Below are 16888 nucleotides of genomic sequence, written 5' to 3'. Positions count from 1 at the left end.
GACGTTCTGAAAGGCAATTCGAGATATATGAAATAGGAAAAGTAGTCAATTTGAGAGATCTCGAATTACATTTGAAATATTTAAAACTGACTTCCTGTTCTATTTCAGATATCTTAAAATAGACAGGAAGTTCATACAAAACATACAGCATCTTCACAGGAAGTCAATTCGAGATATCTCAAATTGACTTCCTGTCCTATTTCAGATAATTCAATTTGAGATATCTTGAAATAGAGTTAGTTTGAGATATCTGCAATTCAATTTAAGATATCTTGAATTGTATTTTGACATATCTCTATAATTGACAGTTTGGCTTGCCATATTCAGACTGTACAATGTCTACGTATTGCTGCGTATGCATGGATTGCACAGGGTTTGTGCAACTACTTTCTCTACAACATTAGAAAGGAAGGGAAGGTTTGTAAGATTTCTTAAGAAGTGGTTTAATTACAGCTATTTTAAATGATTCGGGAACAGATCCTAAGAATAAAGAGGCATTAATAATATTGTGTATTAGGTGAAAAATATATGAAAGTGATTGTTTTAGCAATTTAGTGGGTATAGGGTCTAGTGCGCAAGTTGTAGTTTTCAGTTGAGTAATTAAGGAGACTAATTCTTTGTGAATGATTTTGTTAAGAGTCGAAGGTAGGCAGGGACTGCATGCAATGGCTACAGTATAGGGTTGTGCTGATGAACATTTAGAAAAAAACGCCTGGTGGAAATAGGGTCCTGTGGCGGAAATAGCTCAGGCGGAAATAGGATTCTATGGCGGGCAAAGACATATTTTGGGATTGGGACTAAATTGAACTACATTAATGTGTAAATTAACCATTTAACTAAAATGAATAATGCTATATAGTGCTATTACCATCAACAGCAATTATTTGTATTATACTAAGAATTAAATGCAACCGGTTGCTGTTTACTTTATATTTTGTTCACTATGTAAATACGATCAAAGCAACATCCCTGTATTCTGTAGCAATTCCCCCACAGGATTAATCTAAGCAAAGGTTTAGCTAATGCAAGTTATAGGTAAATATACACTCACCTAAAGGATTATTAGGAACACCTGTTCAATTTCTCATTAATGCAATTATCTAACCAACCAATCACATGGCAGTTGCTTCAATGCATTTAGGGGTGTGGGCCTGGTCAAGACAATCTCCTGAACTCCAAACTGAATGTGGTGATTTAAGCAATTTTGAGCGTGGCATGGTTGTTGGTGCCAGACGGGCCGGTCTGAGTATTTCACAATCTGCTCAGTTACTGGGATTTTCATGCACAACCATTTCTAGGGTTTACAAAGAATGGTGTGAAAAGGGAAAAACGGCAGTCCTTTGGGCGAAAATGCCTTGTTGATGCTAGAGGTCAGAGGAGAATGGGCCGACTGATTCAAGCTGATAGAAGAGCAACTTTGACTGAAATAAGCACTCGTTACAACCGAGGTATGCAGCAAAGCATTTGTGAAGCCACAACACGTACAACCTTGAGGCGGATGGGCTACAACAGCAGAAGACCCCACCGGGTACCACTCATCTCCACTACAAATAGGAAAAAGAGGCTACAATTTGCACAAGCTGACCAAAATTGGACAGTTGAAGACTGGAAAAATGTTGCCTGGTCTGATGAGTCTCGATTTCTGTTGAGACATTCAGATGGTAGAGTCAGAATTTGGCGTAAACAGAATGAGAACATGGATCCATCATGCCTTGTTACCACTGTGCAGGCTGGTGGTGGTGGTGTAATGGTGTGGGGGATGTTTTCTTGGCACACTTTAGGCCCCTTAGTGCCAATTGGGCATCGTTTAAATGCCACGGCCTACCTGAGCATTGTTTCTGACCATGTCCATCCCTTTATGACCACCATGTACCCATCCTCTGATGGCTACTTCCAGCAGGATAATGCACCATGTCACAAAGGTCGAATCATTTCAAATTGGTTTCTTGAACATGACAATGAGTTCACTGTACTAAACTGGCCCCCACAGTCACCAGATCTCAACCCAATAGAGCATCTTTGGGATGTGGTGGAACGGGAGCTTCGTGCCCTGGATGTGCATCCCACAAATCTCCATCAACTGCAAGATGCTATCCTATCAATATGGGCCAACATTTCTAAAGAATGCTTTCAGCACCTTGTTGAATCAATGCCACGTAGAATTAAGGCAGTTCTGAAGGCGAAAGGGGGTCAAACACAGTATTAGTATGGTGTTCCTAATAATCCTTTAGGTGAGTGTACTTTTCAGTTTAGGTGGAATTTGGAAATCCTGTTCTGTCTCAAAGTGTCCCTATACAATTATCTGGAGCCATATGGTAGCCCTAGTTACTGATGTATTTAATTGCAGAGCTGTATCCTGGTAATGGGCTATTAGCTTAATAATACTCTTAAATAAATAAGTGTGTATTATTATTATTATTATTATTATTATTATTATTATTATTATTATTATTTCCGCCACGTGTTTTCTAAATATTGCTGCTGTTTTCTCTGGGATGTGTCGGTGTTTTTTTGAATGCCGTTGACATTTTTCAAATGTTACCACCCCTTTCTCTCCAATGGTTGCTGACGTTTTTTCAAAGTTACCGCCCCCTTTCTCTCCTCCTGGTTGCAGCAATGCCATTTTCTGAATGCTGCTGACGTGTTTCAAATGTTAGCACCCCTTTCTCTTCTCTGGTTGCTGCAACGTCCTGTTAACGAGTTTGTTTCGCTTTTGCACTCCAAGGCGGTATAATTAATGCATATGCATAAGGTGTACAAAGAGGAAGATCAGCTTCAATCATTAAATGTATTTTCTAGGATTCATAAATACACCTGGCTAGCCCCTCAATTTTTTCCCACTGCATTCTGTAAACACAATTGAAAGTAGATTCTGGATGGCTGATGTGAATTTACCCATCTTGATAATGGACAAGTTGCTGAGCAAACCAAATTACGTTTAACCAAGACCATATCAGTAGGCCAACAACTGGATGATATATGTTATTAAAGAGTGTATTCCAGATTTATTTACTCTCTAATGGCAATGCAGATAAAACAAACATTATTTTCTTCTTTTAAACATTCTCTTCTGGAATTAGGGGTAAAAATATTTTTTCCATTAAACAGCTTTATTTTCATGGTAAATGGATTTTCCCCCAATTAAAAAATAAATAAAAATAACAACTTTGAGAGGAAATGCTAGTACAAACACAGTAAAAGCAAATAATCAGTTTTAAACATTTTTTATTTTGTGTGTGTAAGAATTAATTTAGCATTATGTTCAGTCTACAGGAGAGAATAAAGAAGTTTAAACAATGCATTTCATTAGTAATGTATTAATTATTAGTATATTCAGTACACATGATTAATTCAGCTGACAAAGATTCATGAAAAATGCAATAATGTAAAGGAAAATTAATATAGATAATTATGGATACTGTTGAAAATGTATTTCTGTTGAAATGATTGTGGAAACAATTTCTGCTTTCTATTTGCGAAGCCATCTACTCTCCACAAGAATGATGCAACATTGTATAAACATTTTTTTTTTTTTTAGCTCACTTCTTTTAAAAGCATACCATAAGGGCGAATGGACTTTCTCATAACATTTCCCTCTGGTATCAGCCAGTAGTCACCAACATCATGGGCCTCCCTGGCAAGAATGATTTTCCTTGTCTTGGGGTTCACTCTGTTCTGCAGAATAATCTTGTAGGTCTTTCCATTTTGTTTGAAGCTCTTGGCATATCCAGTGGCCACTCTTATATCTGGTGAGGAGTAGACTCCTCTTCCATGCACTGCTCTTCGTCCTGGTCTGTACTCCTCAGATATAATCCCCTCCGAATCTTTTTCACTTGTGCCGTGGTAGGATACAGGCCATTCTCCACAAGCTGAGTCAAAGCGATACTTAGGTTCTCCAACACCCAGCCAGGTATTGCCATCCTCATATTTTCCCAGAACTTTGACTGCATATCGCTACCAACCACAGGGTGGTCAGTACACCTCCCCACCGTGGTAAAATGTTTTTACCTTGTCATCAATGTGGGTGAGATCATAGTCATGTGGTGGATCCAGAAATGTGCTAAAATCAACATACATCTCTTTCCCAACAATGTAGTAGGGTCCATCAGTATGGTTGATGTTATTTACCTGCTGCTTTGTCCTGCTGGACAGCACTTGCACATTGTCAGAGGGAAGACTAAACAATGCTTGCAGCTTTGGCATCAACAGTTCGACCGTGGTTTTCTTGAGCAGCGGAACATGTTGTTTCCTCCCACGGAAATCACGAAAGCAGACGGCACCATTCTGGCAGCGAAATGGTGCCGTTTCTCCATCTTCATTGCTGAGCAAGCAGAATTTGTGCAGAGCCTTGATGTCCAGCATTTCATGATCTGCCACCATACAGTCTGGATGACAGGATTTATATTGCTCATATGACTTCACCGGCACCCCGATGAGAGCAGAGAGAGCATCAAGACAAAGCTTCTGGTCAAACATGGTGCTTCTTTTGTCAAGTCACGGTTTCTAAATTAAGTAAACTGTGGGTCCCTCTTACACAGGCGCAGGTCGTGCAGTCAGTGAAGAACAGTGGTGTTGTGTGCTGTGTGCAGACAGCTGCTGCTGTTTATATAGGGAAGTGTAACTGAGAACAGTGCTGATTTTAAATATTTCGTCATCTGGGATTGTGCAATGGTAATCAAGCAGTCATAAATAAATCTCAACTGACCTGGGACATGAATTAAAACATTTTCCATTATTTTTGTTAATGATATTATACAATTAATCAGTCATTAATTATTATTTTAAGTTTAATTTATTGGTACATTAATCTAATCTTATCTCACTCTTCTGTTATTATTACAACAATGTATTTTATTTACTGTGTTCATTCTAATGATTGGTACTTATGGTTTCATTGTGTTTTCATTTTGTTTGCGGCACACAATAGGCTACATTAATGTTTGACATGCATTATTTCTCACTCTAGTACAAGATCCCTGGAAGAGGTGTGCTTTTTTTCTAATTTTTTTCTAATTAATACATCTTTCTAGTACATGTTCTATATAACAATTTTATTTGAAATAATTTGAAATTTTATTGAAATTTGAAATATATTACAAATATTTGAATCCTCTGCAAAATATAATTTTTTGTTACATTAAATGTAATCCATCTTTTGTGGTCTGTGTAAACTGTATAGACAATTTACATTAACTTAATATTTGACCTTAAATGGGCTTAAAGTTACACAGGAAATTAACACAGAATTAACCTGAAAAAAAAAACCTTAAAAATCTGATTTGCCATTCATGGAGTATTTATTAGTGTTTTTATTGTATGTATTGCACTTTGTAATGCTTTGAAAACATTTCTTGTGAAAATTGATATTTGCCAAGTTCCATGGAATAGGTGTACAGGACCCAGAATACCTGCTGTATTACAGATCTCATGGACCAGCATTAGATGTGTGGTTCATTAAGTTTTAAACTATGTTTTTGTGAAGCAATGTGTTGCAATAGCAATTATTTTATTGTTGCACATGGAAACGTTTTCATAGGGTAATGTAGTGCTTTTCTGAATATAATGTTGTCTATACACGTTTAGCTCTTCCTAATATCTCTTAACAGAAATGTGTATTTATTACACTGTCTCCAATCATGTAAAGCATAAAGAATAAAATAGACACAAAAGTCCTTTCCGCATCAGGCTCTATCGCGCTCGGTGTTTTCTGTCTTTGTTTTTAAAACGAAACAAACCAAACCCACAATCTCTCTGCTCCTCCCACAACAGGGACGGACTTGCTACAATGGCCTGGTTTTACAAAAAAGCTCTGGGACACGCATGACATGGCATGGCACGGACGCTTAAGCCACTGGAACCGAGGCATAAGTTATAGAAGTCTTCCCACACAGAGCCACAGCACTCGAGTTCCCGAATTACAGTCAAGCACTTCTTCTCTGAGAGCACTCCTGTGAAACCCAGCAGCACCAAACTATTACATGGGGCCTGTGCATTTCGAAAATACCTTTCGTGCTCCAGCACCCTGCTCTGCACGCAACTCTGCATTATTATCAAGGTGCTGATCTATAAGGTTTTTGTAAGATTGTTGCCAATCTGCTTGGTGTGACGGGAATTCTGGGCATGCCATTGGAAAACTGCCCTTCCTGATTAGGACATTAACCTTCAAAATGACTACGGCCTTAACCTGCTTCCGCAAATGCCTTCAAACCACTTAGCACATATATAGTGCAGGCAATTACACCTCAACGTCAATGGCCCTTTCATTGCACTGACAGATCTCTTAGCCTTTCTTTTTTTCTTTTTTTTTAATGCTAGTCTACAGAAATAAAACTGCACCGGGACGTTAAGAGCTAGTGAGTTCAGTAACCAGGAGTTAAACAGGAACAGCAGAGACAGGCTTCGCAGTGCCAGAAAGCATGACGTCCCTGATGGCATAATCCCAGCACATTAATTAGGGGGGATCTATAATATTACACCCCGGAAATGCATTGCGATCATTACTAAGTAGCTCAGAGAATGGGATGGCCAATCGATACTGTGCAATACAGGCTTCGGCTACGGCCACGCAATGGATTTCTTACTCAGCTCCTTTTCTTTTTTTTTCTATCCTGCTTTGCTTTGTTGACCTTTTAGTTGCGCCTTATAAATTCATATGCAGTCCAGCCGAGTGGAACAAAACAAAAAAGAAGAAATAATGTCCCAGGGGCAGATGAAGCGGCGGCCTAGCAGTCAGCTTTGCTCCTAATCTCCTCTGTAACAGAGTGAGAGGCCCTGAGATTGGAAGGGACTGATCTGAGTTTCTGCTTTGTGCCGGACCCTCCAGAATTTTAATGAGTGCCGGCAACATATGGAGCTCACTGGACTGAACAGCGCTGACAGAGCCCACGGGCCCGTAAGGAAGCTATCTGTATTGCATGCTCAAAGAAAGCAGTTTCCACAATTGCACTGGAGTTTCGAAACAAGAGCTGCTCATTGAAAACAGTGAGCTGTCTTCTACAATCAATGTAGGACATAAACGCTTCATCTTTAGGCAATTAACATAGTTTTTTTTTTCAATTAGGAATTTTAGGCTAGCGCTTTATCAGCTGAAGTTCAGATGTAGTTCTAGTATCTAACTGTAGAAGATGTATACTGGCTATAACCATATTGACACTAATTATTTTACTGTGTGGTAGGTTATACAGTTATATTCTCTGCCATGTTCTGTGTAGCTGCTTCTCTCTGATTGTGCTTGTTAATCAAGTCGAAAGAGAAGGTGTCAAGAAGAGGGAGTGTTGAAGTGTACACGGTGATGGCTTCCTTCCAGATTCATGTGAACAGCTTGTTGACAGCGTTCATTTCAGATGTCAAAATGCACATAGAAGATGCCTCAGCCACTTTTATTTTCCTTTATATATATATATATATTTATATAAAGTCCCTGATCAATGCTGAAACCTAATTCAGGAAACACTTAACAGTGGGGAAAACTAGGAGCCAACTGATTTAATGCAGTTCTCCTGACCCATTTTCAAAATGCACTTTATTTAACAGCTTGAATTGCATTTGGAGTGTTTTTGCAGAGTTTTTTTTTTTTTAATCTTATTTGATCTTAAAAAAAAATGATGTAGGCTTTTGAGATTGTTTCTATAAAGATGTCAGCTTGTGTGGCGTCTTTGCAGTGTATAGTGAAGTATCCAGTCATTTATATTGAAGTAGTTAGGCTTACAGAGTGTAAAACTACACTGGGTGTTGCTTACAAAGCCCTTCCTGTTGTAGAGGTAAAATATAGATGTTCTTTACGTCTTTTTTTTCTAATCTCATGCATTTATCTTAAAATAGCAATGTAAGTGCTGTCTAAGATGTTAGTCTCCCTGAGTTACATCACAACCACACCTCAGCTATAAAGAACACTCCTGGTTTAATCTTTCTCTCTCAGATACAAGGGGATAATGTATAGAGACACCAGTAATGCCCATAATATAATCTCATTATCTACTAAGTAAGATCAAAAACTGCATGCCATTTTCTTATAGACTTTCCATTCTGAAAGAAAATATACTATATTTACATACTGCACAACATTTACTTACAGTTCAGCAAAACTGGTGATTACAGAGAGAAGTTATATTTTATTCCTCTTTTATGGAATAAGTAATTATAATGGAATGTAAACATAAACATAAAGTATAATTGTCAAACATTTTGTGTTAGACACCCATAACCCTTTCTTCCCAGTTTTTCAATCACCAACTGGAGAAATGTTTCACTACATATAGAGGTTGCTCTCATTGTGAAATAGCATTTCTTGCATGTCTTAGCTGATAACAAAAATTCCTGATTTTATGAGTGCCAGCAGTTAACAACCAACTTTTGTGTGTTCTATACTAATCATGAAACAAAAACTAAAAATAATATCAACTTCTCCATAAACTCCATATGACCCAGATTTAGACAGATTTGGAAATGTATTCAAAGGAATTTGATCATCTGAATGGAATTATCTCTCAAACGTTCCAGTACTTTTAGTTTAAACTGCCTGACTGGGGAGCTGCAATGCGGTAATGAGATTGTATCAATTATATTGGCCCACAGTTGGCACATGGCAATAAATTAATGTAGTAAATAAAATAAATTGTCAGAGGGCAATGGCGAGAAAAAAAGAGTTAACATACAGAACATAAAACAGATATAGAACTATAGATATAGAAGGGTTGCAGTGTAACACAATTGGGTAGGGTAGGGTGTAGGTACCCAATATGTGTTGCTCACCTTGAAAGATATTAAGCCTTCGTTATCAGCATTTTATCACTGGCACATAGTGAACCACAGTTCCTTTTATACTTGGAAGGGCATCAATTCCTTTTATTTGTTTATTTCTCTCCAGTTGTTACACAAGCACTTGGCTTCTTTAAACTTTAGACAATCACTTCCCAGGTGTGTACACGTTGCAACACGTTTTTCTGTTGCGGAGAAAAGAAAACCACTCTGACTTTTCTTTCTTTTTTATTAATTTTTTTACTCTGAAGGCTTGTTAGGCTCGTTTTCATAGAGGTAACACCGAGTGTTTCAGACTCAATTAAAATGCTTTGTTTCACCTCATATTTAACAAAACACTGTAGCCTTCTATGAAAAATAAATCTCTTCCTGGAAGTTTAAGACTGATTGCTTTTTCTCCCTCTTGGATTCATGTTTCTTTCATTATATGACCAAATAAAATATCTTTATGCATTTATAGTTGGTGCTTATTAAACTCTTCCGTATCATGTAACAATAAATGTTTATGACTATTATAGAAATTACACTAATACATGTCGAATGTGTCATCAACCCATGCCATCTTCATGTACATATTATAATGTTTTACTCATATTACTAATACTTCTTTGGAGAGTATAATATACACTCCAGTATCTTAAGAATACGTATTTTGTAGTGCCAATAATTGACATCAGTTTTTCTCCTTTTTAACACTATTAACCAGATGAAAAAGCATATTTCATTATGTAAAATGTACTTCAAACAAATTGGGCCAGGTTTTTGTTTTTTTCTGTGAAGATGTTTGATTGTTCTAGTAGTGGCATACAATCTTACTGTTTAGCCTTCCAGTAGGTTAATTTATTCTGCTCTCTAACGTTTTAAAGACTTGGGGAAAATCACATCAATGAATTGAGGGACACAAACTGTTCAGAACATTGTGGCAGATTCATGTAGACTTCACCCTCCCTGTAGCAAAGATACGGCCTGATTGTAGAAGACAGAATTATTCCTGTTTATTGCTTCAACACTTTTTTTTCATTCCTTTTTTGTTTTGTTTTGCTTTTGTCAAGTGAAGAACCAAACCCCCACCTTTGTGCCATGACAGAGCAGCCAGAAGTGCAGAAAGTTATTTCAGTCGATGCAGTAAAACCTGGGAAGCTGTTGCAGTCATAGCAGTAGGATGGGTTGAGTAGTAGGCCATTCCCAAGGGGGGAAAAATAATTGGAGGTGCAAAAGTCTATGGCAATATATTCACGGGCAGTCGTTAAAAGATTGAAATGAATAATCAAGTGCTGGCTGGGAAAGTGTCACAGACTCCAAAAGCGGGGCCTGTTTCAGGAGGAAGGCTGACGGTGGTGTTGCCAATGATGAAGTGCTCTGTCATGGGGAGAACTCTACTAAGTGGCTTCTGTCACTGATGTAAGCTGGGCTGGTGTTATGAGGTGCCGGCACCTTTTCACATTGCGTACCTAGCAGGCGTGATTGTCACTGCCTTTCAGCTCCTGCATAACTGTAGCTAGTCAAATAGCCCCGGGGGAAGATCTGTAGTGTGATAAAACGGAGCTGTGAGGCTGTGGGACACGGGGTTGTTGGGGGTGGGGGTTTGCCACGGAGGGGGAGGGAGATTAACTCTTCGGTATGCCGTAATACTGCACCACTAACACATCTTGGGAGCTTCCTGAGGGACTTTCATATCATAACCACAAGGCTTAAATTGAATTCAAAAACTGCTTAAGAAAGATCTCTCTTATAGGTATTAATATCACTCACTGTAATCAGTCATTTTAATATGTCCCCATTATCACTGATCTTGAAGTCAATGGTGCCACAGTCTAAAACAGTGGTGTCAGGCCTGGTTCCTGGAGAGCCACACTATTTAGATAGATAGATCTCTCAGTCATTAAATAGCTTGAATCCTTGTTAATTTTGACCAATTAGGCCTAGCGATTGAATCAATTAAGTTAAGCACTTGCTTAAAACAATAATCGGAAGACACTATGGCTCTCCAGGACAAGGGATAGACACAATCGGTGTAAAAAAAGCTCATTAAAGATCCACATCCAGATTTTCTTCCTCTGAACGGTTACCTTAACCGATCTCCATATACTTGGGTTGGTGATGTGTTTTCTTTTCATATTTGGTGCAGAGTTGATGTATGGAACATTTAAAGCACCTAAATAAAATACTGTATTTTTGAGAGTTCAAAGTTAAAGAGAGTTAAACATTTGTGCCATCCATAGTTTGCCCTGTTTTCACTCCAGTTTTGCGTAGTACACCTGAATTCTCACGTCTGTTGCATCCTAGTGCCAAAGTGAAATTCATTCACACCAACAAAGTTTCAAATACATTTTTAAATACCTGTGATTCCTAGGTAAACTTTTATATTTTTATTCCAGATTATATTGTGTCAGTAAAAAGATGTTACTGAAAAAAGCCTCCAAAATTAATCTGCATGCATCATTTATATCATAAGAAAGGTAACCAACAAGATCTTGGCCACCTGCTTCTTTGAAGGATCCCATGGAATCAACTTGGCTAGGAAGCTTGTTCCAGGCACCCACAACTCTTTACATAAAGAGGTGTTTCCTCTTGTCTATCTAAATGTACTTGGGAACACGTGTTGGTGCGGTTGGGTCTTTGTTTCCTTGTTGACCCTGCAGTAGTCCTCTGTGTCAGTCACTGCTTTCCAACATTAACATTTAGGTTTGGGTTGCACTGTGGCCCTGAATGGGGGTAACATTGCCCTGTAAGCACCAATATGAGATCTGTGAAATCCTAAAATGGCACTGGATTTACAGTGTCCCCTGTTACCATATGTTAATTTAATTTCAAAAACAACCAACCAAAAAAACTAGCTCACAAATCCCAAACTGTCCTTACATATATTGTGATGGCTCCCTCTTGCTTTGTTTTGCCCGGCAGTTTCCGGAACTTTGACCTGGAGGAGTCGCTGCAGTGTGCGAGCGACTGGCTGCTGATGGGCCCCACCTGGAGAGACGAGTACCGCGTGTGTGGCTCCCTCATCCCCCAGCCCTTCATCTCCACACGCAACCACGTGTGGCTGTTTTTCCACTCGGACCGCAGCACCTCCGGACAGGCCCAGGGCTTCCGCCTCTCCTTCATCCGTGGTGAGTAGCCACACTCTCCGTATCACAGATCCCTGGTGCCTGGATTAGATTTATTAACCATTCCTAGAATAGGTCTGCTACAGCTGGGGCCTGATTGGCCGCAGTCTGTTAGTGATACCACTCCTGCGCCTATACTTATCAGTCGTAGGTAAATAAATTTGGTTTCCCAAACTTGCAAATTGGCTCACCATGATTAATCCCATATTTATCTGACTTGCTTAAGGCATGTTGTTTATAGTCCCAATATTTCCAGACTTATTTGCATGAGGTCATTCACATAGAAACACACAGATACAAAGCTTATATAATAATGGTATAAAAAGTAATACATTGAAACTGTATATTTCAACTTTACAGTCACCTCTTAGTAAAATAAGGATCTGTTTATGATTGGATTTCATGTAAAATTATGTATTTATTAAATGATTTGTCCTGTAGAATTATTTATTCAATAATTCTACATGACAAATGGGGCATTTCAGGCACAGTTGGTTGCATTGTAATTTATTTGTGCTGTCAGCTTAGCTGTTTCACATTGTAATGGTAGTCTTTCTTTAACCATATTAAAGGAGTTTGATTCCTTTCATCATTTGAACACAAAGAAACAATCGTACACAGTGTCTAGAATGTCAGCAGGTCTAAACTCCTTCTTGCTCTTCTTTGATGAATTAGAGTTCTGTTTCAGTGTTCATATACACAGTGTAATAAATACAGGCCCTGGTCCTGGAGAGACTTCTGGTTTTCATTCTACCTGAGCGATTTACAACTTCATTAAAAAGGTTATTGACTTTGCCACTGTTTCCAAGTCTTGTGTTGCCTGTAAACCCTGCAGGGATGTAATTCTCCATGAACAGGAATGATAATTACTTGGATACAGGTAAATTAAGCAACCGAACAACCAACATCATCAATGTAATCTCCATTCACCAATTATTCAACTTTTAGTGATTTAGACATTTATTATACCAAGGCTTTATTCAAAGATCTTTTACAGGCATTATTTGATATGCAATGTCTGGAACAATGTTTTTGTGTTATTTCAAAAATCATTTGTCCGGACAATCTGCACCATGCAAACTAATGTGCGGTATTTGCAATTGTTAAAGAAAGTGTAATAGCCTGAGGACGTAAAACACAACTTTCTGAAGATCAGCATTGTGGGGTTAATTCTGTCTATAAAACAATTTTAAATTGCTTTTCAATTCTCCAGCAAATGCTCCTACTGATTTTAAATACAATACTGTATAGATTTTCCCCATGGATATAGCAGTTTTAAATCCTTGCTTCCATGGAGTGCATCAACCCTACCTTGGTATGTTATAACTCACATGTTCATCTCATTAGAGAAGTAACAACTGTTGCTCTATATCAATGTATTCCTCCTGTCAGAGCAGGGTTTCTGATCAGCCGGCTGCTCGTACCTCCAGGAGGTGGCAATGAGAGTCCAGTACAGATTGATGATGTTAGCTGTAAAGCGGAGATCGATACAGGATTGATGACCTTTTGATAGCCCAGCTTTTGGCCTTCAGTTTTCCATGTAAACCTCTAGCCCTGTCTTTTAGATCATCTCTCTCTACAGCTCCATTTAGACAGAGCCCAGGGTGAGCGAAACTCATTAAGTGTCTGACCGAGTGCAAAAACAATATCAAAATCCAAAACATCACCTGCCTGGTTATCAAAGATTGAGTTCTCTCCTTCCAACCCCCTATGTGTTCCACATAATGCATGGAATTACAACACAAGAGGTCAAAGCTATTGTTTTAGTTGGTGTTTAAGATCTGACTTCTAAGGTGTTACTCACCTGATTACACTGTGTCTCTTTTCTTCATTTAATCACAGATAACTATCTAACAATGGCAAAATAAATGCAGTGCAATTCCCAGGGAGTTTTGCTTAAATGTTACAAAAATGGTTAAAAAATACAGCTGGGGGATATGCATTGAGAAATGCTAGCACACATCACTTTCTGTCTGTGTCATTTATAGTGACAAAGATTATAGAAGACAAGGAATGTAAACACAAATATAGATATCCCCTCCATGGGATTGAGTTCAATTACTGATTTTAAAAAACATGTAGAAAATATAGAAACAAGCCTGGATTCATTAAAGTTGCCTGTGAAGAGCTATGTGGTCTTCTCCTGTAACATCACCCTCAGCAAGATGCCTACACTTCCGTCACTTCCCTGTTGCAGACTTACAGTTTCCTTTGGGTTCTGCAAAGAGTCAAAAGCAAATCATAAACCAGCATTCAGTTTTTCAAACTGTGTGGAAGCCTCCTCTACAATTGTCTGCTTAGTCGAGTCTTACATGCTGTTTGAAAGCAAGAAGTAGACGCCAGGAGTCAAACTCAAAAGCCCAACTGTGATTTTCTTCCTCCCTCAAGAACAGCTAAAACAGGACAGTGGATTGATCCTTTGAATGGAAGAACAGCTTAGATCAATAAAACTGGGAAACTGTACAATATACTTTTTTTTTCTTCTCCCTTTCCCCTATACATGTTAAAATCAATGACCCAACATTTGCCTGTTAACTGAGCTGTTGGTAATTGCAGTGTATTGGCAGGTAACTAAATTAGATTAGTAAAAATAAAAAAAATAAAAAGCCCAACCCAAGGTCTGCTGGAAGGTCTTTCTTACATCTTGTAGCATCCTGAGCTGTGAAGTATTTATAAATAGTTCCACAGGAGCTGTCAAGCCTCTTCAGAGCTCAATGTGATTGTCAGAAGGCATTTGTAAAATCCTGGGCATGCACGGCAATGGCCAAATAAGAGCATCTGAACAACAGCTTTTAAATCATGATGCGCTGCTTTAGCTATTCAAGTGCCTGTAATTATACCATTCAATGAAAAATTAAATTGCGTCACTTACACAGCTGAAGCAACACACAGTGACGTATATAGTGCTATATTTTTCAGAACCTTGCTATTTCTGCATCACTCTCCTTTTGCTCTTTTAATTTAACAGGCACCGGAAATTTTTAGTCAGATGGTACAACATTTCTAAGGGATTTTAAAGGTGGTGATGACAGTGTTGTTTTCTTTTTGTGGGTGTAAAGTCAGTGTCCAAAGTGCTAAGCTGAACAAAATGTCTAATGCCGAGCTGGAAACCTCATGCAAAGTCATGCAGACAAAAGACAAATGATTAGAAATTACAGATTAGAAATTACAGATTAGAAATTACGTGGACCCTATAGTTTTTATAATTGTTTATCCCCATGATAAAAAATCAATTAATAAGGGGGATTTTGAGTGTATGCCTGTCCTTTTATGTGACATAAATTAAAAGCCGTAAAGAAATAATAAGTTGTATATGAAGATGCAGTTTTAGTTTGTACAGTCTCCTCTCACCCCTCCAGGGAAGCTAGGCCAGAGCAGCTGCCAGAGTGACGAGTTCCTTTGCGGGAACGGCAAGTGTCTCCCCACGACCTGGAAGTGCAACGGCATGGACGAGTGCGGCGACGGGACCGACGAGAAGAGCTGCGCGCCCCTGCCCACCGAGGCCCGGCCCAGCCTGTGTCCGCCGGGTACCTTCCAGTGCACGCAGGCCCAGTCCACCCAGTGCCTGCCCAACACGCTGCGCTGCAACTCGGCCCGGGACTGTGCGGATGGCTCCGATGAGGACAGCTGCCCGGACACGTCCTGTGGCAAGCGGCTGGGCAACTTCTACGGCTCCTTCGCCTCGCCCGACTTCTTCCGCCCAAACCGCAGTTCCTCTGACCTCCGCTGCTCCTGGTTTGTGGACACCCAGGACCCCAAGCACATCATTCTCCAGCTGGACCTGCAGCTGGGGTTCAGCGACTATGTCAGGGTGTACGACGGTATCGGCGAGCGCAGCGACCGGCTCCTGCAGACCCTCTCCTACCATAACAACCGCCGGCCCGCTATAGTGGAATCCAGCCGGGGACAACTCACCATCCTGTACCATGCCAAGCCCAGGAGTGGGGGCCACGGATTCAATGCTACCTACCAGGTCAAAGGTTATTGTTTCCCGGGGGAGCACCCCTGCGGCAGTGACCAGGGCTGCTACTCTGATCGGCAGCGGTGCGATGGTTACTGGCACTGCCCCACCGGCAAAGACGAGGAAGGTTGCCAGGCTTGCCAAAAAGGGGAGTACCCTTGCGAGGGGGGCAGTGGCACCTGCTATCCGGCTTCAGAGCGCTGCAACAACCAGAAGAAGTGTCCCGACGGCTCTGACGAGAAGAACTGCTTCGCCTGCCAGCCAGGCAACTTCCACTGTGGCACCAACCTGTGCATCTTCGAGACATGGCGCTGCGACGGCCAGGAGGATTGCCAGGATGGCAGTGATGAACGTGACTGCCTGGTGGCTGTCCCCCGCAAGGTCATCACCGCCGCCCTCATCGGCAGCCTGGTGTGTGGCCTGCTGCTGGTCATCGCACTGGGCTGTGCCTTCAAACTGTACTCCCTGCGCACCCGCGAGTACAGGTAGGTGATCTCTGGCTGGGGAGGGGGGCCCACATTCATATGGAGTCACGGCCATGAGCAGATCTGTGCTCATCAAAGCAGGCCTTTGCCTTACATAATTTGGAAATGTATCTTGGCTGTTGTGTCACTCTTTGCCAGTGTGCCAGTTTTGCTCCTTGTTTATGCTTCAATGTTTACTGGGTGACTGGGAAGGGATACTGATCAGACTCCTTGTGTCCAGAGCAGTGGTTCTCACTGGAGAGCCACAGCCATGCGAGTGTGATAGTGAACTTCAAACAAGGGGTAATTAAGACCAGTTGGTTCAAGTCCAGTCCATAAAAGCTTGGCTGGAGTTGAAAGTGTAAAATCCTGCGGTTTACCCTTAATACTCTTGAACCAGCACACACACACACACACACACACACACAAATCCTCTTAAGCATGCACTGCCAAGCCTTTTTTTGCCCACTGCAGTGCCTACAATGCACATGGCAGATGTATAGCATTAAGGGGACGACTTTAAACAACTCTCATTAATAATGCTGCAGAGCTCACAGGCGCACCGTTAATTGCTTGGTCAATTACACGTCTCCCTCTGG

General features: G+C 40.2%; 1 protein-coding gene across 1 annotated transcript in view; it reads left to right on the top strand.

The window, feature by feature from the left end:
* lrp3 (low density lipoprotein receptor-related protein 3) overlaps positions 1-16888 on the top strand; it is a 53531-nt gene that overhangs the window by 24993 nt on the left and 11650 nt on the right. Inside the window, exons 4-5 of the mRNA XM_066714025.1 lie at positions 11662-11867; positions 15224-16310. Coding sequence (XP_066570122.1) covers positions 11662-11867; positions 15224-16310 — 1293 coding nt within the window. The remainder of the gene's footprint in view (positions 1-11661; positions 11868-15223; positions 16311-16888) is intronic.

This window comes from Amia ocellicauda, chromosome 9 (assembly GCF_036373705.1).
Source record: "Amia ocellicauda isolate fAmiCal2 chromosome 9, fAmiCal2.hap1, whole genome shotgun sequence".
Lineage (NCBI taxonomy): Eukaryota > Metazoa > Chordata > Actinopteri > Amiiformes > Amiidae > Amia > Amia ocellicauda.
The sequence above is the reverse complement of the archived record's forward strand: the minus strand, read 5'-3'. Positions and strand labels throughout refer to the sequence as shown.